Source organism: Cyprinus carpio, chromosome B7 (assembly GCF_018340385.1).
Source record: "Cyprinus carpio isolate SPL01 chromosome B7, ASM1834038v1, whole genome shotgun sequence".
NCBI classification, from domain to species: domain Eukaryota; kingdom Metazoa; phylum Chordata; class Actinopteri; order Cypriniformes; family Cyprinidae; genus Cyprinus; species Cyprinus carpio.
This window is the reverse complement of record NC_056603.1, coordinates 43,130,600-43,156,758: the sequence shown is the minus strand read 5'-3', so window position 1 is coordinate 43,156,758 and position 26,159 is coordinate 43,130,600. Positions and strand designations below refer to the sequence as shown.

General features: G+C 35.9%; 1 protein-coding gene across 1 annotated transcript in view; it reads right to left on the bottom strand.

Moving 5' to 3' along the window:
- Positions 1-2,951: 2,951 nt before the first annotated feature.
- The window catches only part of LOC109080050 (adhesion G protein-coupled receptor L3-like), a 288,219-nt gene continuing 265,011 nt past the window's right edge, over positions 2,952-26,159 (bottom strand). Inside the window, exons 26-32 of the mRNA XM_042726857.1 lie at positions 19,849-20,017; positions 18,500-18,625; positions 18,329-18,379; positions 16,626-16,722; positions 8,434-8,562; positions 6,098-6,115; positions 2,952-5,132 (exon numbers count right to left, since the gene is read on the bottom strand). Of these exons, the coding sequence (XP_042582791.1) occupies positions 4,294-5,132; positions 6,098-6,115; positions 8,434-8,562; positions 16,626-16,722; positions 18,329-18,379; positions 18,500-18,625; positions 19,849-20,017 (1,429 nt within the window). The 3' untranslated portion in view covers positions 2,952-4,293. The remainder of the gene's footprint in view (positions 5,133-6,097; positions 6,116-8,433; positions 8,563-16,625; positions 16,723-18,328; positions 18,380-18,499; positions 18,626-19,848; positions 20,018-26,159) is intronic.

The window sequence follows — 26,159 nt, the reverse complement described above, 5'->3', positions numbered from 1 at the left end:
TGGAGAAGTGTAGTATTACATCTCTTGCTCTGCAGTGAATGGGTGCCATCAGAATGAGAGATTATGGAATTATATTTCAGTTAAAACATCTTGATGGATTTGTTTGACACACACACACACACACACACAGATTTTCTCTTCTTCAGATGTTATTGATGGACTGGAGTGGTGTGGATTACTGTGATGTTTTTATCAGCTGTTTGGACTCTCATTCTGACGGCACCCATCAGATTTACAGCGGATTTTATTTAGACACTAATGCAATGCTACATTTCTCCAAATCTGATGAAGAAACAAACTTATCCTAATCTCGGATGATCTGAGGATGAGAACATTTTCTGCTAATTTTCTTTTTTTTTTTTTTTTTTTTTTGGTGAACTAATGCTTTAAGACTTTTCTTTAAGAAGTTTACTTGAAATTAGAGAATTGTCTATTCAAGTCTCACAGTCAAAACCTTTGTGAAACGCAGGTTTTTTTTTTTTTGGTTTTTTTTTGGACCTCAATTACTAATTTGTTGCAGCACTGAACAGAAAAAGTGCAAGGAACACATTTTACTTTAGATGCTATTTATACTTGGCTTTAGTTAATTGCTCTCCAGTGAGCCAAGAGTGATCATAGTTAAAGAAACATCAAGTAAATATTTTTATTTTGTATCTGTGCAGTTAATTTTGAACATAAAATATGTTGGTCAAATTAACACAAAGGAAGCAACTATTTTCTTTTTTAACACAAAATGAGTACATAATTTCTTAGATTTTATATTGTTTAGTCTACAATAAAGGTTGTATAGTTTTCCATGAATATTTATTTATTTTTCTCTACATGGTGTCTCTCTCTTTTTTTTTTTTTTTAATTGCATGGAAAACAATTAGTAACACAAAAGTCGTAACTGGATTTTTTAACACAACATGAGGAGCGTTACAAATGACACAATCACATCTATACCTTCATACAAGTAAAAAAAAAGATGTTCATTTTAATAAAAATCAATGTGTAATATATTAAAAAAGGAGATAAGAAAACATTTAGTTCTGATGTTCTGCTCAGAGACACACAGTTAAATATGAACTCATCCAGACTACAGTTGATTTACATTGATTGTGCAGCATCCCCCTCTCTCTCTCTCTCTCTCTCTCTCTCTGTGTGTGTGTGTTCTGAACTGCTGTGCAAGCATGCATTCATCATGCCAATAACTACCTTAATTAATCACTAATAAATAATATTGAGTGTATGTAATATATATAAAAAGTGTTAGTGTGTGTGTGTGTGTGTGTGTGTGTGTGTGTGTGTGAGAGAGAGAGGGAGAGAGAGAGAGAATGTGAGTGTTGAAGTGCAACACAGTTCATTAACTTAAACACTTCACAAGTGCCAATCAAACTGACATGAGTGAACATACACACAAACACACACACACACACACACACACACACAATCACCCAGAGCTTATCTCAACATTATATCAACAAACTTTTACAAAGAAATGCTTTCAAATAATTAAAAAACATCCTGATGAAATTAACATTTTAAGCAATTTTTACCATTTGGGTTTCAAAAAGGTAACGTTTTTATTTATTTATTTGTATAAATAGGGTCAATAACTGACAACATAATTTATTCTGGATGAATTATTCCTTTAAAAGTGTATAACAGACTATTTATGCAGTGGTTGTGCTTCTTCACAACTATCCCAAACAAAAAGACTTCAGCATAGAAGTGCCACAAGCACCAATCGAATCTCCCCGAAGGACGCTTTAATGTTTCATTGTACCTCAAGCATTTCAAGGATTCATCTGTAACTCAATAAAAGTAATTTCAGAAGATGTTCTTCATTGTTCCATATAGAGCTGAAGAAGAATTCTGTCTCCATGGCAACTTGTCATCCTGGTTCCCAGCATCTTTTAATTTCCTTAAAGAGCACTGGATTTCAAAACATGTTTTCGCTTTTTGCTTATCTGACAGAACTGATTGAAATTTAAAAACTGTCACCATGAAGGAGAATAAATCTTATTTAGCAGCCAGGCAGACTGGCAGGCATTAGAAGTTTACTGGTGTACAGACGCACAGTTTATAGACTCCATACATACACATCTACAAACTTTAATGGCAGGATGTTTGTCATACATTCTGTCATTACAAACTTAGCTCTTTGTCATTGTTGTTTTACTTACCATTTCTTTCCTCATTTTTAAAAGTGTACATGTTAAAAATACAAGAATTTCTTTATTTTGGGCTTATTTTGTTTTCTTTTTTTCTTCTAGTTCTATTTGTATTTATGTATTTATTTATTGTTTGTTTGTGCGTCCACAATAATAATACTGCTGTTATGCAGTCACACTAAGCATTTAATGATTAAATGAAAATGTAAATGTAAACTTAAGTGAGTTTTTACATACAATTTGTTTGGTAATGACTGAAATGAAGAGTGACAAGAGACCACAAAAGTCATTAATTTGATTATTTTTTACATGACACAACACTTCTGGGAACATTTGACCAACCAGCTGTCCTGATATTTTAGTTCAGCATTTATAGAAATTTAGTATGCTTGTACAACTCCATTGAATGAATTGCTTTTGCTTGTAATATTCTCAGTTGCACCTGAATACATGCAAATGCAAATGCAAATTGTGATCTGAAAAGGGGCTTCATTACCAAATTAAGTAATATTGGAGAATTTCATTCTAAAGCAATCAATCTTCAATTTAATTTTAAATTAAATGTTAATTTGATTGTTGATTTTCTCTTTAAAGTGAAAAATGTCATTAACAGCATGCAGAGTATAACATTATACTAAAATCCACCTGAAAGTTGATCAAAACCACTATCAAATCTGTATTACTTATATCTTTTTTTACCATATATGTAACATAGTTTAATAAGGTTTCTTGTCAAAAGAGCCCCTAATTAACAATATTTGTTGTGTTGCAGAAAAAGCACACAGCCAGCAACCCTCGGCTTCACTCTGTCAGTCATTTATTTGTTGGCAAACAAGTTTCACTGTTACAACAAATATTAGTGAGAGGTCATTCAACCACAGGAGAAAAAAAGGGATAAAAAGAATAAATAAAATCATATTTGTAATGATAAAAAAAATCTAATATGTGCCACATTCATTTTATCCCCAGACATTTTTGCAGAATAGTTTGTACTTTTTCCCTCGGTGAAATAAATAAGCATTCATTCCCCACCAGAAAAATAAAAGCAAAAAGAAGGTATGCTGGATCTCTGCAGCTAAATCACACAAGTGCACCTCTGTCACTCTGTCTGAATGAAAACGACCTCCGTTGATCATATACCGCAATACTTCTCATATCTCTACTCCAAAATGGCAACATATTTTCAATGTTGGGTTTCCTTTCTTCATTCATCTACAAGCCGGTGTCTATAAATCAAAGAGAATGAGGAAAAATAGGAATTATTTTTGTCTATCCTGTCATTTTTGTTCTACTTGCCATTATTCACACTGAAATGAAGACTTGAATGTAAAAGATATAACTAAAAAAGAGCGAGGGATCAAAACCTGTCGTTGAGGACGAGACCATCGGCAGAAAAAGGAAATAATCTGAAATCACCATGGTTACAGAAGCGGAGGGCGTAGGAACAGAATAAGCACTATCCTGTGTAACACTAGTGTCTGTACATTTACATAGAAATATCGTAGAATTCTCCGGTATAAGTTCTTCCCCCACTTCTTGATATTTGTTATTAATACAGCAAAGAACAGAAATGACACTGGAGAGCGCGTGGTGAAGACGCCCTTCTTCGTATTGTTCTCCGTCGCAGCAAAGCGTGCTGCTTTTCACCACGTGAGAAGAAGAAAAATATCTAAAAAGCAAATATATGGATACAGAAGGTATTAAAATAGTTTTCGAGTCACAGACTTGATTGGTGTTGACTAGACGCGCTGAGCTACTAACAATGTTTTTTGGCAGTTATCTGTATTCCTTCGGGGTCGCAGAGAGTAAAAAACCCTCGAAATCTCACACTCCCCCACAAGGTTATACAGCAAATCCATTTTTGGGTCCGTTTTCCCTTGAAGTAGAAGTGCATGACCAATAGAATCCAAAGAATGTCAGGTTTCATTCCTCAACAAGCAAGAGTATCCATAATCCTCTCCTGAACAGAATACAAAATTGCCTCCCAAGGTTTGTTGCTGCAGTTCATTTCTCTGCGGACACGGAAACGCAAAAGTGAACAACTGTGGACGACAGAACCGTACGGAAACGTAGAAGAGCCAGCGGAGGTCGAGATGTCATGGGTTACGGGTGTGAATGCGATGGGGTTTGGCGCCCTCTATAGGCTGGTGACCATGTGTGCGGTTTCTTGCGGTGTTTCTTCGGGCGAAAGCTCATCTTTGGGGGGAACGATAAAGCCGTCGCTGCTGCCGCGGCCTAGTTGGTAGTAGCTATGCAGCTGGTGCAGATGGTTACGCGAGCCCAAGTTGGGCATGCTCTTATAATACACATCGTCCGGCTCGCCGCTTCTGGGGAGCGTGTGCATGTCACCGCCACGGGGCAGCGAATGCGTGTCGGAGCGCTCGGGGTCGGGCAGCGTGGGCATGCTGGTGTAGAGCGAGTCTCTCTGTGGGGATGGAGTGTCTTCCGTTTGCTCCTCTGTCAGCAGAGGGAAGAAACTCTCGCTGTTTTCTTGCGGAAGGCGCCGTCGCGATGAAGAGGCTGAGCTGAAGGTGGAGGGAAGAGGCTGGATGTGGTGTGGCGGTGGAAGCAAGGGTGTGTTGGACTCCTCCCTGATCAGCTCCAGCCCTAGACTGTCCTCGTGTGGGAAAGACGCAGACGGGTCCAAACCCAACGCCAGATTGACGGGCAACATGGGCGAGTCTTTGACCCCGCCTCCGTTGCTGACTTCGTTAACTAACTTGTTCATGAGGTTGCGTCCGTGCTCGGCCGTGCGGTCGTGGTTGTTCAGGTAGGTGGGCAGGTAGTTGGAGGTGAGCTCTTTCAGGATCCGTTTCTCCAGTGTGGTCTCTTTGTGTACATTGTACGTGCGGTCAATGATTTGCACGCAGTCGCTCATGTAATCGGCGCTGGCCAAGCTGTAGCTGTTGCCGTGGTTACCATTCAGTGGTAGAGTATCCATGGCACTTGTATCCCGAGCATTGTTCAGGATTCCCTCTGCAAATGGAGAGTCAGAGAGAAGAGTAATTAAAATCACTTGCACCTGGCGCATCTGTAAGACCGACATGCAAAACGGCTCGCTGAAACAAACTGAAAAACCTTGAAACCATTCGTCCCTGAGGTGGACGCTCATTGAGCTTCCAAACCAGTGCTACTTTGGGTATTGATCAGATTCATCAGGGATTCAAGGCTGAAGTGAGGTTTAAAATTCATTCCAGAATTCACTGAAACGTGCCAGCTAAGCCTGCAATAATGGACTTACCTGTCAAACTCATCTTTGCAACCTCGATCTCACATATCAAATAATACACAAATCACTCTGCAAAGCCAGCAAACACAACAGAAACACAATGCACGAACACAAACACACAATAATACATGACAGCTAATGCACGGAAAGCTTTCGACAAACCAAATCATGCTGGCCTTTATATAACACTCATATATCATTGGGTACAGAGAGAGCAGCTTCTCCGCCTATAGATTTCTCTACATTAATTAAATGTTGCATATTATCAGCGTCTTGATGTACAATTTTTCATGAAAAGAAGTGTGCAAGCGTGGGCTATAAACACACTCCCACACTCGTATAACAAAACGTGGGAGCACTTTCTTGTTTACCAATTTTTAGCTGCATCATTTGAGCATAAACAAATAAATAGCATTTGTTTTACTTATCAGTGGCTTAGACAAATATGCAAATTTTAATTGGGGGAAAAAGACCTGGGTTGCAAAACACCGAATTGTCCACTCAGCTGCTATTTTAACAAAAGCATCACTTTGCATTGAAGAAGAGATGAGAAAATTAGGTTTTCATTTTAATGAGGTTGAGAGTGCTCTCTGATTAGAATATTGACTAAAACATCTCTTAGCAGAATGGCCTTTACTATAGTTTTAAGGAAAGAGTAATAACGTTAAGAGAAATTACATTTGGTAAGCAATGTTTAGTTTGACTCCCATACTTGTCTCTCTGTAGGGCTCTTAAAGGACAGCATGGAAAAAGGAAAGAGAAAAAGGTACAGGTAAGCATTCACAGAGACCGCTCAAGTAGAACATGCACACAGATCAATGAAAATGAAGCGCAGGTAAACGGTTACGCTCAACCTCCTCGTTTCACCTCTCAAATACAGACAGACACCCCCATGTCCCCTTGCAAATCCCAGGATGCACATGTAAATGCCATAAAATTGTGCTTTAAAGCCCCCTGGATGTCTAGAGGGCATAGAAATGGCTTCTGTCTCCATTAGTGGCGCGCTCCGCTCTGAACGTGGTTCCACGGTTAGACTTGTATTCGGTAAGAGAGTTATTGATCGGGCTAAAGAGGAACATTAAAAGTGGCCTGGGATCTATTCGTAATTTCGGGGCTTTTATTGATATTAGATTTCAAGGTCGCTACAATGTTGTCAACGTAGATGAAGAGGTTGTTATCCAGCGATCGCCCCTCCCCACTGACAATGTCCAGTAATGTGTCTGTCTCTAGAGTCTTCTGAATTCTTTCAGATCTATGCGTTAGTGGAGGTGGCGGTAACAGGTGGTGACGGGGAGAAAGCAGATCACCAGTGCAACAGACAGACAGGGTGAGACGGAGTGAGACAGCTGCATGCAGAGATGCATTACTGCTAACAGGAGAAGCCAGGCCTCCTGCGGGCATCTCAGCGTGAGGGTACGGTAAATTCATGTTCTAAAAAAATGCGATAGGCTTATGAAGTATTGCTTTGAAAAACAGACCTTTTTTCCATGCAGCTCTGAAAAAGTGTGCTCTGTTGAAGCATATCAGTGCTGTGACATGCCACAAAAAACTTCTAGCATCTGTCCAAACCCTTCTGCATGAGACACATGAGAGTGACATGTCCTCATAAGAGCGGACGTATAACGAGTGCATGTAAGTGTCATTATACCATGCTCGTCCTGAAATGCCAGGCAATAATGCGTGTATAAAGTCTGCAGTCACGTTTCTGTTATGCCTTGCTCATCCTAAAATGCACTGGCTACTTCAAGCATTGCAGCATCAGCGCATGCTAGATTTCATGTCTAAACACTTGTGTGAAGTCTTACTGCGTGTTTTGCATGCAAGGAGCCCATTTATTTTTAGTTGCCTCAGTGCTGTGACACAGCACAGAAATACCTAGCACCTAAAGACCGGATGATTTGGTATTGTAATTCAAGTTGCAGTTGCATTTCTGTTAAGTTAAAAAACATTGTCATACCATGGTCCTCCTGAAATGCAAAGCATTAATGCATGTATAAAGTTTGCAGTTGCATTTGTTATCACATGCTGGCACTGAAATGCCATGGTGAAAATTGCAGCATAAGGGCATGGTAGATTTCTGGTCTGAAGGAGCACTCAAGATGTGTGAAGTCTTACTGGGTGTTTGCATGAAAGGAAAGAATTTATTGTTTTCAGCTGCACCAATACTTTGACATGCCACAAAAATGTGTAGCGTCGCAGTCCAAACCCTAATGCACGAGGCATATTAGACTGGTACTGTATGTCTTCAGTCCAGTGTGGACAGTGCTGTCTTGTGATTCAGCACGCATAATGCATGCATACATTTGTAGTCACATTTCTCTCTAGATGAAAAAACGGTTTTGGCTTGCTCCTCCTGAAATGCCAGGCCTTCTGCAAGCATTGCAGCATGAGTGCATCAACACTCTAGATGCGTGATGTCTGCATTCTGCATGAATATTGCAACATGCCACAAAAACTGTGTAGCATCGCTGCCGCATTAGACTGGCACATCTTCAGAAGAGTAGACTATTTTGTGTTATGATGCATTTATAAAGTTTGCAGTTGCATTTCTGACTAGATGAAAATGTCCTTATCCCATGTTTGTACCAGGTCTCTTGAGGTCATTGCAGCAGATTTTTGGTCTGCAGATGTACTGTAATGAAGTCTTACTGATTGTTTCACATGCATGTGGCACATTAATTGTTTTGAGTTCCATCAAGTCTACTGTGGCTGTCCAAACCCATCTGCACCAGACACATTAGTGAGACGTGACTTCAGAGGAGCGGGTGATTTGATTTTACTCTGCAATGAGGCACTAATGCATATAAAGATTGAGTCGCATTTCTGTCATGCCCCTAAATGTAGTCATCAGTTATTATAATTACTTCAGCTCTATATGAATTCTCTATTTTTCATTGGAAATTACGTGTTTGTTTGGACCAGACTGTACCAGACAAAAGACAAAGATGGCCACATTCAGCTTGAAGCCACATAGCGGAGCCCTTTTCCCTAACTCACACACACACACACAAAGTTAGGAAGTCAAAGCAACGGAAGAATGCAGCACACCTTGAGCGTTGTACATGCTGAGGGTGGGGTTGTTATAGATAGCTGATTCGCCCAGTAAGGTGTTATAAGGGTTGTTAGAGGCGTGAGCGCGCAGCAGAGAGTTTGGGATGAGGTGATTGGCCATGGCACCTGATACAGCCACACAGATGGAGAGAAGAACACATAGAGAAGATCAAACAAATGCAGCAACAATGTTAGCATCATTATCATACAGACGTCTCATCAGCAGCCACAGAAAAAAAAGCAAGAGGATTCAACCAATGTTAGCATTCTTATCTCATCAGAGACTTTGACAGTCTATGCAAGTGAGTGCTGCAATGCATTTTGGAAGAACATTATCTCCTTTACAAAGACCAAAAATACTGATGACTCATTTTGCACCTAGGGCGTATAATTTTTTCCCAATCAAATGCTTTCTAGAATGTATGGGAGCCCATTTCCACTAAATAAGAAAGAAAAATAATGTTGTATTACATCATAATTACGACATAAATCACAATGATGAGATACTAAGTCATGATGAGATAAAAGTTTAGTATTATCATGATGAAAAGTAATAAATCTCATACTTTTGACTTCTTAATTTAGACTTTATCTCATAATAATTACTTTTCATAATTATGACCATTTTTCACTTTTGATTTTCTTTAACTCATTTGTATCTCACATTTCTATTTTCTGTCATAATCTCATAAAGGTTTTTTATCACATACTGACTTATCTCATAAATTTGAATTCTCATAGTTTAGACTACCTCATTATGACAGTAATTATGACAGTACTGTATCTCATAGTTTGGACTTTGTCAATTTAGATTTTTACGTAATAACAGACTTTTTATCTCACAATTTATATGTTCTGTCATGATCTTATAACTCTTTTTATTGCATAATTATAACATCTCATAATTTCAACCTTTTGTCATAATATTAAGTTTATCTCTTAATTATGTCTTATCTCATAATTTTGACTCATCAATTTAGTCTTTGGGCCCTATCATACACTCGGCGCAATGCGACGCAAGGCGCAGCGCAAGTGTGTTTGCTAGTTTCAGTACGGCGCCGTTCTTATTTTCTCATCCAGCGCCACGTCGTTTAATTAGCAAATGCATTTGCACCCATTTGTGCGCCCATGGGCGTGCTGGTCTAAAAAAGAGGTGTGTTCTGGCGCATTGCTATTTTAAGGAGCTGAAACTCAAACCTGGTCTAAAGTCTGGCGCAAAGTTTTTTCTTTGTTATTTAAAGAACGTACACGCTGCTTATTAAACACAGGGACGCACAGCAGCACACAAACATGCCAAATATTAAAAATTAAAGGATTGCAATGCATAATAATTTTTTGTAGGCTAATTAAATATAAAAATGCCTAGCATGTCATAATGGATAGTCATCGCATGTATCAGAATTAGGTTATCTATTTGCTCGAACACGAGCAGCTCCGTTTCATCTCGGAGACGCGTTCTGTCAAATTCTGCCGTGTAAATAGCAAATCCGTCGTGGCACGAGCGCACCTGGATCTTAAAGGGAATGGGAGATGAGACTCTGATTGGTGTATTGCACGTTACGCTCAAAAAACACCCATTACTCATTAAGAGAATAGGGACAACCCGTTTAGACCATGTGCCCGGGCGCGCCAACCGTTTTTCCGTCATTAAAATAGCAAAAGTGGATTTGGACACGCCCTGAGTGCACCTGCGCCATGCGCTTTACACTTTGCGTTTAGATCGTTAAAATAGGGCCCTTTGTGTAATAACTGTGTTTTTATCTCACAATTTCTGTGTTTCTATGTCAGTCTCATAATCACATAATTATGATTATCTCATAATTATGACTTTTGATGTCATAATAATGATTTATCAAAGCATTTTTTATTTGGCCGAAAAAGGCTTCCATACAAATGCAATAATCACCCACTGTACATCTGACTGGGAATAGCATGCAAATCATGTATCTAATCTGTGATGTCAACAAAACATCTATTTACCAACCATCACATCTACAACCACTCTGTGTCCATTTGTAGACTGTGTATTATTTTTTTATATTTATTGTTTTATATAGTGTATATACTAAGTATACTGTTATTTGTAAATGTGTCTAAACGTGTATACTGTTATTTGTTAAACGTGTTAATTATATTCTGCACTGTCTGGAGCACGCACACATGTGCTGTTGGTGATGTGAAAATAAAAGTGATTCGATTTTCGATTCGAAAAGGCTAGTGGTTATTTAAAAAGGGACTATTTAAAAGTTATTTAAAAACTTCCCTTAACACAGGAAAGAAAAATCTGCTCATCAAACCATTCCATAGAGTGTTTGATATCTGCAGCAGTGGTGATAAGTAGGGATGAATTTACAGACAGAACTTCTCTGAAAGGTTGTTAACATGCAAGCGTGCTTTAGCATTCTGACAGTTCTATCTCTCCAAGATGTCTTGAAAATTCATCCCCTTTAAAGCACCGCTTTGTAACAAATTCTCCTCCATCTTCTTCACTTTCAAGACAATTACTGCTGGATTGAAATTTCCTGTTGTGAGCAGTGTATCTATTATTATGCATAATCTCTCGACAGGCCCACACAGAATCTGTGCGCACCCATTTCCACAAAATTGGATTTTCACAAAGTTTTACATCTCCCGCCCCTTGTGTTTGTTTATTGAATATTTTAGATAATTTAAGTATAATTTTAGTTATCAATCAGAATATAATGCTTTCAGTTCAGCTCTCTCCTGTTTTATATCTATCTATCTATCTATCTATATAAAGTATCTGCCCATTTAACACAGACAAGTCTGGATGTAATCCTAACCTAAAGGACTAGTCATTCACATGACCTAATAACTAATCAATTTAATAAGAAAATAAAAAAAGTCATTGTATAATCACTTTTTGTTTGATTCTCTAATGAAGACCTTGTCCAATATGAGCTCATTTATTCAACAGAATTATGATTGTGATTATCAGCGTAGGCATGTTTATTATGCTGTGGGCTAATTATACACCTCTGAAAATGATACGCTGAACACTGAGATAAGCACCTTCAGTGATACGACACAGAAAGTAATACACGGACAGGGAGGTTCACTGAGGTTGAGGTTTAAATGCAGCTTATTCTGCAGAGGAAATGATTACACAAATTGACCCCTGACCTGCACAGTGTTTGTGCAGAAGGTCCTGACTTCTAAAAAAAAAAAAAAAAAAAAAAAAAACTCTCCAAAAGTGAGCTAAACCTCCATGGCAACAACATCCCTTTGAGGAGGTAAAAATTATTCATAAACAAATTATGGCTGTCAGAATAAACACATTAACATGATTAAAAATGTGTAATGTGTAATTATTAAAATGTGTGCAGTTAAGACATTTACCAGATTTTATAAGCTAAAAACTATAATTTAGCAGAAGACATCTCAAGATGATTAGGCATAAAACTATAAAGTATTAGGGTAGCAGTAGTAGTACTATGTACTTACTACTGTATTATAAAATCATATTACTAAGTACTTTCTCTATATACACACAGTTATATATTATATATAAATAACTACATGCACACACACTTAGTAATTTAAGTATGTACAATGGAACTTTATTCAGTACTTTCTGCTACAGTCATAGGTAATACATAAAAAAAAAAAATCCAAATTGACAAGTCAAAAATATGAGATACTGTCATAATTATGAGATGCTAAGTTATAATTATGAGATAGTCTAAATTATGACAAAAGTTAAAAAATTATGAGAGGCTAAGTTATGAAAAATGTCAAAATTGAAAGCTTAAAATGTCAAAATTGATATACTATGAAAGTCTAAATTATGGCAAAGGCTGAAATTGTGTGACATATAATTAATAAATAAAAAGTCTATCTCACAATGACACATGCATAATGACTGATTGGGTGAACAACAAAAAAAAGTGTGATCAAATAATTAAAATAATTCAATGATAAATTGTAGTTAGTATATATTTACACTAACTGGCAGTCCTAAAATAAGTTTTAAAATGCTTTATTTGATTGTTTTAATTCTTTGATGGTTTTGTGTCTCAGAGTGTAACCTGTCCTGTGACTCGGTAAACGTGTGTGTGTGTGTGTGTGTGTGTGTGTGTGTGAGTGTGTGTGTGTTGATGAGTCTTATGATTTCTCTGTACTGTATGTCTCTCACACACTCTTCCTCTGAGTTGGGCTTTGTGTCTCTGGTTAAAACATCTGTCCGCTCTGAGCAGCATGAGTGATGAGCATCTCTCTCTCTCTCTCTCTCTCTCTCTCTCTCTCACACACACACACACACACACACACACACACACACACACACACACACACAGGTCTGGGTTAAGTGCTGAGAGCCTAATTATTGCCATTGTGACACTTCCTCTCTCTAGAGAGGGTCAATCCATCATCATAACAGAACATTAGTGTCTCACTGATCAGAACACAGACAGAGAGAGAGAAAGACTGAGAGAAATCAGCTTCACAGAGGCGCCTGATATTCAGAGCAGATCTTCATTCCCCTGCACACCGGTCTCTCTCTCTCTCTCTCTCTCTCTCTCTCTCTCTCTCTCTCTCTGTGTGTGTGTGTGTGTGTGTATGGGCTTTCAAAAGCAGAGTTTAAGAACAAAATTGTTCTTATAAGTGAGCTAAATCTGATAAATCCAGCATCAACTGGAAAAATTGCTCATATATCTAGTATTTTCTTTTGTAAATTTTTTAGAAGCTTTTGACATTATCTGAATGGTTTAATGGCACTTTCCTCAAATAAAGGTAGTATTTTTAAACATCAAATATCTTTACTGGAATCAGGGCTCTTAAACTTCTCAACTCCATCCCTCAATAAATGTATAGGTTTATTAGATTAGACGTCCCATTTCACATCAAATTACATAAACAAGAGTGATTTATATACACAGAAAGCATATTAAATGCAAGTAAAGTGTATACTTTAATGTTTCAACTTTTGTGAGGAAAAAAAAAAAACTGGTGAAATAATATTCCATCGCCATTCAGCGTAACATATATTAATGTAAAAAATTTAAGACTTGTTATTAAAAATGCCTGACCAGCCTGATCTCACGGCATTTTGTATATATTTTACGACGTGGCTAATTCATACAAATTCATACAACCTCACTCGTACAAATTCAAATGTTTTTTGCCAAATCGTACGAATTTGCACGAATGACCTACACCTAACCCATCACTGGTGTTTAGACAAATCGTAAATAATCGTACGAGTGAGGTCATACGAATTAGCCTCCTTGTAAAATACGTATGAATTGGTCGTGAGATAGCACTGGCCTGACATGACTTTTTTTGGTAGACTATATACACTGAATGACATTTCCGTGGGTATCTTCTGTAAATCATGCTAAAAACACGATTTGCTCAGAAATAAATAAATAAATAAATAAATAAACAGGAAAAACTAAATTTAAAGCTATATTAGACTTATTTTATTGTTCTATTTTATTTGACCCGTATATAATTTAAATTACCAAAATGGATTATTCAAGAAGTAACAACATTTGCAACATTTGGTGCTTGTTAAAGTTATTAAATATTAAAGTTCACTTAAAAAATATATATATATATATATTTTGAAGTAAACTAGACTGGGGTTCAAACAAACAAACAAAAAAATTGTTTTTTATTTCAGCTAGTTTCCAAAGTAACATTTCTTATTTTCATTTAGCTCAACTTGGTGTACTAATATAAAAAATAAAACTCAAATTAAAATGAATGAATAATATATTTAAATATTTAAAACAAAGTAACTAATAAAAAATGACAAAAACACAACGTAATTATTAAAATGGAAAATACAAAAAATAAAAACCAATTTATATATATATATATATATATATATATATATATATATATATATATATATATATATATATATATATATATATAAAAAAAAATCCACAAAATCGATTTTCTTAAATGTTTCCTTGAATGCATTTGGCAAGCTCGAGAAAAAAAAAAAAAAAAAAAAAAAAAAAAAAATGAATAACCCAAATTATTCCCAGTATTTTGTGTGTTATTTGTGGAAAGTGCCTTATTTTCTTGCACTGAAGCAGCATGAGTCTGCGGTGTGAATTAGTCAGAGATGTTTCTCAGCATCAGCTGTTTTTCTGTCCTGTCCAATCGCTCTGCTTTCACTGAGGGAATGAACGGCGACTGAAGCGTCTTTAGCTCACTGCTGTCATTCCACTCGACTGGAAATGTTTTTGTATTAAGATACAGCATATTCCACGCTGATCAAACCCTCATCCACCTGTTTACCTCTCATTCACACAATATACACAGAGACGGAGCGAACATGAGTGTCATCTAAATGTAAATGAAATGAGCTGACAACTATTAAAACAGTCTTAACTTTAACTTTCAGGACTCTTTTCTATTTTCTCCTTATCTCAACACACTGTCATTTACTTCAAGTCTTTAAAGTTTAATTACCACTTTTTTCTTTTTCTTTTTATCCGCAACAAAAATAGACTTATTTGCATGTTCTGGTTTTTCTGAACTTTTCTCACGCAATTAAAGCAGCATTTCCGACGCACGGCAGGAGAAACTCACAGACTCTGAATTTACTTGTAAATGTTTTATGTATTGAATGTCAGGATTGGAAAGATGTTCATTAAAAAAACATAAGCACAGTTTTAAGTTTTATCAGTAGATATGAAATCTTTCAGAACTCTTTTTTTTTTCCTGCACTGATTTCAAACATGCAATTATATGGGATGCCAAACTCTGCAGGTGCTGGTTAAATTCAGCTTGTTTTTAGCAGGATCTGACTTTTTATTTCATATTTTAGGACATGATTTTCAGTTCTGGAATGAAAATAAATATGCTAAAATATGTCAAACCGAGCTGAGAGCACTAAACTTTACCGGTAACTAGAAGCATAATCAAATTAGCCAAAAGTACATAAATAAGAGGAAGTCTGTGAATTTTTGTAGAATTCCCTGCTTGTAAAACGTAATGTGTCTTAATATCCCTTGTGAAAAACAAGTACACTTTAGCATAAAGTACTTATTACTTAATATGCTTTAAAGAACATACTTATGTGTGACTGAATGTTTTTGGACACTTAATTGCATGTTATTTGCGACAAGCTGCAGGTCTATTGTTGCAAAGCACAGCATTCCAGCTTTGTGAATATTCATGTCATGGTGTGTGTGTGTGTGTGTGAGTGTGTGAGTGTGTGAGTGTGTGAGTGAGTGAGTGAGTGAGTGTTTATGGTGTGTGTGTGTGTGTGTGTGTGTGTGTGTGTGTGTGTGTGTGTGAGTGTGTGAGTGAGTGTTTATGGTGTGTGTGTGTGTGTGTGTGTGTGTGTGTGTGTGTGTGTGTGTGTGTGTGTGTGTGTGTGTGTGTGTGTGTGTGTGTTTATGGTGTGTGTGTGTGTGTGTGTGTGTGTGTGTGTGTGTGTGTGTGTGTGTGTGTGTGTGTGTGTGTGTGTGTGTGTGTGTGTGTGTGTGTGTGTGTGTGTGTAGTATGTGATGTGAGTGTGTGTGTGTGTGTGTGTGTGTAGTATGTGATGTGTGTGTGTGTTTATGATGTGTGTGTGTGTGTGTGTGTGTGTGTGTGTGTGTGTGAGTGTTTATGGTGTGTGTGTGTGTGTGTGTGTGTGTGTGTGTGTGTGTGTGTGTGTGTGTGTGTGTGTGTGAGTGAGTGAGTGAGTGAGTGAGTGTTAATGGTGTGTGTGTGTGTGTGTGTGTGTGTGTGTGTGTGTGTGTGTGTGTGTGTGTGTGTGTGTGTGTGTGTGTGTGTGTGTGAGTGAGTGAGTGTTAATGGTGTGTGTGTGTGTGTGTGTGTGTGTGTGTGTGTGTGTGTGTGTGTGTGTGTGTGTGTGTGTGTGTGTGAGTGTTTATGGTGTGTTTGTTTTTGTGACATATCAGGACACAACTTTGTATAATGACATGGGTATGTCACAGGTATTACAAGGAGAGGGTGACTTATGAGGACATAACCCATGTCCCCATTTTTCAAAACGCTTATAAACCATACAGAATTAGTTTTTTTTTTTGAGAAAGTAAAAATGCACAAAGTTTCCTGTAAGGGGTAGGGTTAGGTGTAGGGTTAGGTGTAGGGCGATAGAATATACAGTTCGTACAGTATAAAAACCATTACGCCTATGGGATGTCCCCACTTTTCACAAAAACAAACATGTGTGTGTGTGTGTGTGTGTGTGTGTTTACCTCTGTTGAGTGTGGCTGAACTGTTAATGTCTCCAGCCATGAATGAAGACTCGGACTGCTTCCTCACCGTGTCGTTCCACATGCGGCGGATTCGGCTCTGTGAACAACAACAGTGTTTCACACACACATTCCTCGCATGATCGGAGACAGATCACTTCACCTGCTACACACCAATCAGTCAGAAATTAAACCAAACAGCCTTTCAATCTCTTAAACATTACAGGTTTGGAACGGCATGACAAAATGCTCCTTTTTTTGCTATATCTCATCTTAAACGCTCCCAACACACCGCAGCAGCGTTTGTTTGTCAGTATAAGAATCATGTGTCTGTTCCTCATCTCTCTGACATTTACACACACACACACACACACGATCACGGGTCAGATGAGCATGATTCTGCTGCATGTCAGACTCTCGTTACACGTTTGCGCACGACTCCTGGAAGGCCAAAGGTCAAATTGGAAACCTTATCTCCACGGAGATCATGTAACCAGACAAACCGTTACCATGGAAATGAGAAACTAAAGCACAGATATGTAAAGCCTTAGATTTGTTTGACACAAGGATAACATGCAGTGGAAATCCTGCCTGCATCTCGCTTCAGAAGAATTCTAAATGTTGCGAATGAATTCATTCTAAAAAGCCTGTAGAAAACTACAAGACTAGTATTTTTTTTTTTTTTTTTTTTTGCAGGATAAAACATATACTGGATGTAGTATGCAAATATTTTAATATAATTGTGTTGTAAATATACATGAAATAGAGTTTTGGAACAAATTGAATTGTAAAAAGCACAAACAAATGAATCTTTTCTTGCCTTTCCTGTAAAATACTGAAATACTTTTTTTTTATTATATAAACTTATTGTCAAAATAAGCAGTAAAATAATAAAATAATGTCAAAATAATGTGCACTAGACAGTAATGCATTTTTGGTTTTGAACGTATTGAATTGAATGTATTGTAAAAAGCATATATAAAGAAATTTAAAATGTTTCCCATAATGCAAAGTGCCCGACCTTATATTTCCAAATCAACCTGGAAATAATATCTGCTATGACTTTTAACTTAAACTACCTTTAGTTGCAATGCAAAATATCTAGTTTTATGAAATTGAGAAACCATCTTCTGAATGAAAAATGTAACATAAGGAGGTAATGTGGCAATTATATAAATTATTTCTGTTGGAAAAGATCATTGAATACTGCATATCATTTTACATGCAATTAAAAAATGTTTATTAAAAAGCAATAATATATATACAAAAAAAATAAAATATGGCTCAAGTGTTTGGAATAATGGAATTATTATTTATTATTAATTATTAATTAAACGATTTCTGAAGATCATGTGACACTGAAGACTGGAGTAATGATGCTGAAAATACAGCTTTGATCACAGCATTAAATTACATTAAAAAAAAACACACATTCTTTTATTTTTAAATAATATTTCACAATATTTCTGTTGTCAATTTAATTTTAACCAAATAAATGCAGTTTTGGTGAGCAGAAGAGAGTTAAAAAGATTAAAATACATCAATTACTCCAAACTTTTGACCATAAGTATACAAAACTTGCATTTATGAAAATCCCCTTCCTGACTCTTCCTGAAGTTCTGCTTCTAACAGAATGAAAGTGAACGAGAGCGATGCACTGAGCTGCTCGGGTGTGTGGTGTATAGAGTCACAGGGCTGATAGTTACTTGCTCATACTGTAACTGTGAGGAGTTTGTCATACAAGGCGGGTGATGAACTGTGATGAAAGAAAACAAGAGAAAGACACAAAGAGAGAGAGACAGTGAGAGAGAATACACACACAAGGACACTCACAAAATCTCTTGTGTTTGTGCTGCTGTGTTGGTGCGTGTTTGTACCTGTGACGCAGAGGAATATCGTCCCGGGCCACGCGACGACGAGCTCTTCACCGAACCCATAGACGACTCCACGCTCTTCCCACTGTAGCAGTGAGTCCGCAGACACTTCCCGTACTCTTTACGCACCTACACACACACACACACACACACACACACACACACACACACACACACACACACACACACACACACACACACACACACACACACACACAGCACAGCACAGCCATTAAACCATGCACCCGCTGTCATTTATTGTCACCACTGATGTACTCTGTAAAGGTTGTGTGTAATTCATGGAAGTGTTTATTTAATGATGAAGCATTGGAAGTGAGTTCACTAAAGTTTCATCAACTCCTGAAATGTCTCCATCAGCTGAAAACTGACTTGGCCTCATGTCAAGATGACAAAATGTAGTGAACAGGCCTGTGATTATAAGCCATTAAACCACTTTGAATGGGCGGCTGTTTTATTTTAATATTATTAATGTATTATTATAGTTTGTATAATTTTGAATTAGTTTTATTTTTATATTTTAGCTTTAATTTAAATTTATTTTATATATATATATATAATATATATATATATATATATATATATATATATATATATATATATATATATATATATATTTACTATTTATCTTTAATTTAATTTATTTTTGTAGTATTTTTTTTTCTACTTCAACTTAATTCAACTACTTCTTTTTTATCAGTTAGTTGCCAAGGCAACATTTCCAATTTCCATTTAAGCTTTTTTTATATATAATATTTATATTTTTCAGCTTTATTTAACTTAATAAACACTATTTTAATTATTTTACTTAACAATAACACTGATTTTATTTATTTTTTATTTTAATTTAGCAACTTTGTTTTTCTGTCATTTTTATTATCTTTTATTAATATTCCTATTTTGCTTTAATTATTTTTTTATTTAATTTTTAATTGTAATTTAAATGCTATAAGTTAGGCAACATTTCGAAATTCTGTTTAATTTTTTACTCTTCCTTTTTTAATGTAATATTCATATTTTATTTCAGCAATATTTAATTCACCGCAAACTATTTTTAATGGTTTTAGTTAGCAATAACGACACAGATAAGCTGAGATTGTGTGTACAGTAGGTTGTGTGATCTGTAAGATCAGGAAATGTTTATAATGTGCTTAAAATTCTAAATAATAAAATTAAAAATAAAATGTAATATTTGAAATGAACATAATTTATACAAAACAGCTGTATGAGTTTACTTGACATGTTTTGGTTTCATGTTAACCATAGCCATATATTCTTTTTATTTTCTTATTTGGTTTGTATGGTGTGTGTATATGACTGTGTTTTTTCCTAACCTTCTTCTGCAGGACGCAGTGAAATATGAAGATGAACATGCCCTGCAGCGAGTTAAAGATGGTGAAGAGGTACGCCATGATCACCGTGCTCTCGTTAACGTACATCAGGCCAAACGCCCAGGTCAGGCCCAGCAGACAGAGCAGAGCGATGGCTCCGATTACCCACGATCTGAAACAAACACACACACACACACACACACACACACACACACACACACACACACACACACACACACACACACACACACACAGCGAAAATACAGTCAGAACTCATTACTCGCAATATAAGACATAAGTGCGAGATCAGTGGCTATATTGGTATATTTCTACCCAGCTCTCCACGTAAATTAAATATGACTTCAGTTAAAATGAACTTAATTTTCTCAGTTTTCTTCCCGACTCATGCCGCTCTGTATATCTGTGAGACTTTGTTTCGCAAAAAAAAAGAAAATGAATGAAGACGCTGCCAAGATCCAAAAAGGACAAAAGCAGCATCAGTCATTCACTCTCAGAAAAAAAAGGTACAAAAGCTGCCACTGCTTCAGAATCCTTTCAAAACCTACTCATATGTATGCATTAGATAATAATAATAATGTAATTTTGAAGACAAATATGAATCTTTTTAGGATAAATGTAAAAGGCTTTGGCAAGAATTTACATAAAGCCTTTTTATGTAATGCATAACAATTTATTAAATAATTTTTATACATTTTTGTTTCAGTTTAGTACATCAATTTAAAGTGTGATAAGTCGCCTTGGCCATAAAATTATATATATATATATATATATATATATATATATATATATATATATATATATATAAAAATACATATAAACATATATATATATATATATATACCATTTTATTACTTATCTATATAGAAAATATAATGCATTAATGGCAAACACATCTTCAAGTATTATAATGCATTTTAACCTTGCTTACAATTACTTCTGAAAATATAATACGAACAAAAACAAAAAATATAAAAAACATTATAATGCATTATACATAAAGGCTTTAAGTAAAGTGTCATTCGAACAAAAGCTACAAAGTTATCATACAACTTCAGAAACCTACACACCTCTTTAATGGGTCTAATTTTGTCCCTTCTGGAGTTTGACTGGTCTTTTGTTGATCGGAAAAGAGCAGTCTTCCTGCTAAATTTATACTATGTTTCACAGAAGAAAAGTTTGGAGTGACTTGAGCAGAATAAACATGAACGAATTGCCATTTTTAAGCAAACTATCCCTGTAAATACATCCCGCGTCTCTTTCTTTCATTCGGCGAGAGTTGGAGGAGTCTGTAACGAGACGTGTATTGTGTTGTTTTTACCCGCGGGGCTACAGATCCACCCCTCGGACTCTATCCAGCTCAATTTAACTTCAAAATTACACACATTTGCATATGGATTACATCCAATATACCACTAATGGGACACACAAACTTCATAACATTATCATTAACTATAATTTTGAAAAATGAAAGAACAAGCCTCAGTGAGACTGTACTTCAGAACAAATATTTTGACTAATAAACACTGTTTCTACATTTTCTGAAGAAATCACCAGCGCGAAGCTGGATTTAAAAGGCTGTGAGGGAAGTGAGTTTTAACGCAGCTGTCAATCATTCAGTTGGCACAACACTGCAAATGCATCTTTGAGAAACAATTATAGTTGTGGGGGGGGGGGGGGTATAAATGTAGAAAATGTGCTGTAAAAATCACTCTCAGCCTGGCTTTGATTTGAAAAATAAAATATGCATTTTACCTAAAGTCTATGCTAGAGTGTTGTTCTGTGTAAGTTTAGTGTGTTGTGATGCGATTATATATATATATATATTACTAAAAGCAGCGTTCTAAAGTTTGTGGTCATTATCTTTATTTTTATTGTTTGTTTTTTTGGACAGAAATTAATACTTCTATACATCAAGGATTATTTTTAAAACAAATAATCTTAAATAAATTGATGCAGCTCAGAGATGGCATGAATGCATTTACACTACAATGACAACTGCATAAATATGGCTATTAGAGACATGTTTCAAATTTTCAATTTTGAAACATTTTCAGTATATAAATATGAAATGATACTTCTAAATATGAAACAAGTGACTGTCTTGAGTACGTCAGTGAATCATTCATCAATTTGTTTGTTATTTAAATGGCTGTATTTGGTTGCTGAGGCATTTATCTTGTTTTTTTTTTATGATATTTCGGTTTATAGACGTGAGGTCTCTTTAAAATATGTTTATATTATTTTTCCCCCATTGTACTGTTCAACAGGTCAAAAATAAATCTTAAGTCTGCTTACTCAGAAAACCTCAAAAAAAAAAAACCTCACAATTTGAGGAATCATTCACTTAATAAATATTTTAAAAGCATCATGAAGGAAGTCTTTTCTCCCGTCACATCTTCAAATGGAACTGAATGTCAAAATGACCTTGTCCTGATTCTCAATGCCTCCATTTGGAGTCATAAAATGGTTTGAGACACACATCAGGACGAGCTGCACAGTAAAGAGGGAAACTTTAAGGGCACCCAGAAGATGATGAGCAGAGAATGAGACACACACACACACACACGGGTTGGGTGAGTGATTGGCAGCACTTCATATTGTGCCGTGAAGGAAAACGTGAAAACAGGAAGCGGGTGAAGAGGGTTTATTTTCTGTTATGAAGCAGAGCGGAGAGAGAGAAATATGAGCTGGAGGGAAGGAAAGACGGATCTGCTTACTTAATCTCCGGATCATAATCCTCATAACTGAAGAATGAAAAGTGGAAAAAAAGAAAAGCAACAGAAAGTTAGAATAAATAAATGGACACTTGAGAGCAGAATGTGAAGGGAAATGAGGCAGATGGGGTTTGATCTGGGCAGGGTGAGATCTAATCATATCCATTAATATTTCACAAATATAATAGTACAGTAATGAAACAGCATCAAAATCTACATATTTCTAACAAACAACTGAACTTATTTTCTTAAAATATTGTATATTATATTATAATATAACATAACAACATTAAACAAAATTTAACAACATTTTTGTACAGAATTTGAAATCAGAGACACTGTTAAAACATCTCTGTCTTCATGCTCTTACAGTCTCAAGAGCAGAAGGATCCATGCCATGGTGTGGAAGTTTTCCCAGCGCTTAATAAACTTGTGACAAAAACGGTGTTAACGATTACACTACATCGTACAAGATATTTGTCAGTAGCTATGTTTCCACCCACCTATTTTTATGCAAATTTTGGTATAATGCATAAAAAATACTAGATGGAAACGCCAAGATTTGCATAAATTCTAAAAATGCGTATAAACTTCCACATGACTGCGTTCCCAAACATCGTCATCCGGACACAAGGTAAGATGACAGCGTTTGTTATTGTGTTTTGTCTGGTGCAAGTCATTTATTAAATTAGAAGAAATCCTATAATTTTAATTAATAATACTTGGCAAGGTTTTTATTTATTTATTTATTTATTTATTTATTTATTTAGCAAAATTTCCAGCTTTGGATGGAGACAGAGCTAATGATGCTTAGCATTTATATTGCTTACTTTGAGCATAACATTGTTATCTTTCTTTGAACAAACAAATGCTTATTATTGTAAATGAAAAACAACAAGAAAAGAGGGCAATGACAAACTCACTTATATTTAACATAGAACGGGTGATTATGAATTTGCCCTTATGATTTCCTTTGCTTTATGAAATAATGACCTAAAGTTATATTTCACTGCCTCATTTTGATTTAATTAATTACTACAACATGGCCACAAAATAAAAGGTATTCTAAAGAGTGTGGTTAACCAAACACAGTTGATGGTATCCATTGACTTTTATAGTATTTTTATTTTATTTTAATTTTTTTTCATACCATGGAAGTCAATGGATACCGTCAACTGTCTGATTACCAACATTCTTCAAAATATCTTCTTTTGTGCTCAAAATAAGAAAGAAACTCATACAGGTTTGGGACGACATGAGGCTGTTAACAATGAATGTTTTATTTCTGGGTGAACTGTACCTTTAATTACTGGTAATGATAGATATTTTCCCTGTAATTCAAGTGTGGGGCTCAAAAGATGCTGAACTAAATATTTAACCTTTTTTATAGAATTAGAAACTGTGTAAAACTGATGAAACCGACTAGCACAGTAAGCCTGTTTATGGCCAAAAAAAAACAGCATTAAAATCACTGAGATATTCAAGATATTGGCCAATTTAAATCACAAGCAAAATCATTAATATGCAATATATCGTCCAGCTCTAACATGAGCAATAATTTATGTAGAAAGACAAGACAGAACCAACAGCAAAATATAAACAAGATCAAATATTGAAGAACAAACAAACAAACACACACACACACACACACACACACACACACACACACACACACACACACACACACACACTGAATTTGGTTCTAATAACTGCAGCAGGTGCACAACAAAATCAATGATTGATGGAATTAAAGTGAAGTCTATTAAACATCACTTTGCTGCGTCCATCTTAATGACAGGGGTATTAATGGACATGATGAACACCCCATGAAGTAGCAAGTAACTAGCATTTTGCTGTCATGATTGGCAAGTTACTAGCATGTCACTAGCATGTTTCTAACATTATTAGCGTGTTATTAGCATGTTGCTAGCATGATAGCAAGTTACTAGCATGTTGCTAGCATGATAAACATGTTGCGAGCATGTTTTGATGGCATGATTAGCATGATACTAGCATGTTGTAAGTATGTAAAAATAAAAGTATTTTTTTAATTATAATGATAATAATAATAACAATAATAATAAAGGACAAAAGCACATGAAATTGATTTTGTGAAATGAAATTTTAAATCTGAAAATATTCAAATAAAAGGCAATTAAAATTTTTAATAAACACTATAATAGTATGGAATTAATACTGATCAAGGTGAATTATAATGATATATTCAGAATGCATATAAAATGGATTATAATTGGCATTTCCAGAAGCTTTTAAAAATGAAGCAATTATTTTCTTTTCCAACAAACGGTAAGTGAGAGACGGTGCTTAACCTTCAGAAACAAATCTTATATAAGCAGGGCTCTTATATGCACATGCATAAACATATATTAATGTTACTATTTAACTTACTTTAACTCCGTAAATGAGGGAGATGGACTGAGGGAAAACACGATCATGGCATTTCTGTGTGATATTTATGCGAAGATCAAGAGCAAATTTCAAGATGTTTTCTAAAGGGCAGTGCAGGAACGCAGCACTTTACATCTGCGAGTTTACAAAGTGAGTAACTGGACACATGAAGGCAATAATGGATGTGTTTTATGCATCTCAACAAGAGCAATACAGATAAACATTATAAACTCAAGTAGCTTTTTTCAAATAATAAACAAAGTTACAGTAATGCGTGTTTTAAATGAGGCCCAACTGATGCTCACTTTATAACTCAATACTCTGCAATCAGTTTGATCAAACCTTGGGTTTACAGACGGCAAATTGCCACAGATAAAGCACTAATTTAATAATGCATTATTTAATAGTGCAAGAAGTGGTAGAATTTGCATCAGTTCTATTTAAAATCCTGGACAGATGGTCTAACGCTTTATAAAGTCATGTCATAGTGTAATGAATTTGTGGAACACGCCAAACCAATCGCACGTTACAAAACTCTTAATTAGCTCACGCTAAGAGTTAAATCTCCATTTCTCGCTCTTGTCTTGAGGGAATAATATCCCGTATTTCTCACACCAATCCGGTCTCCAGAAACCTCATCCTTTCGTTTCTCCTGAAGCTACAGTATGCAGATGTAAGTCATTCACACCTTGCTTCACTCGTGCTGAAAACCCCCGGTGCATCTGAGGCTTAATTGAACGAGATACTGGCGACTCGTTGCGTTAACGATGACCTGCTGGGAGTTTAACAAACAAAAGAGCCTCTCCTCCCTCAGGTATCGGATCGCCGGGTTCAAATGAAAGTGAATTATGATAAAGAGAGCGCTTTTAAAGCGTTTAAGTGAATTAGCAGCAATTTGTCATATCGTCTCGCTCCGTCTCAAGAGCGAATCTGCATTCCAATGGCAGCTGTAATTGAGTTAGTTGGAGGCAGAAAGTCTTGTCGTTGAGGTGCTGAGTGATGAAGACACACGCAAAACTCTCTAGAAACACTTTGAGTGGGTTTAATTGAGTCACAGATTAATGAATAAAAGCAATGGCTCGTGACACATGGTTCAAACCCAGAACGCCCACGTCAATCAGAGAGTCAAACACTCACGAAACCATGATTATGACATATTGGTGCTCTTGA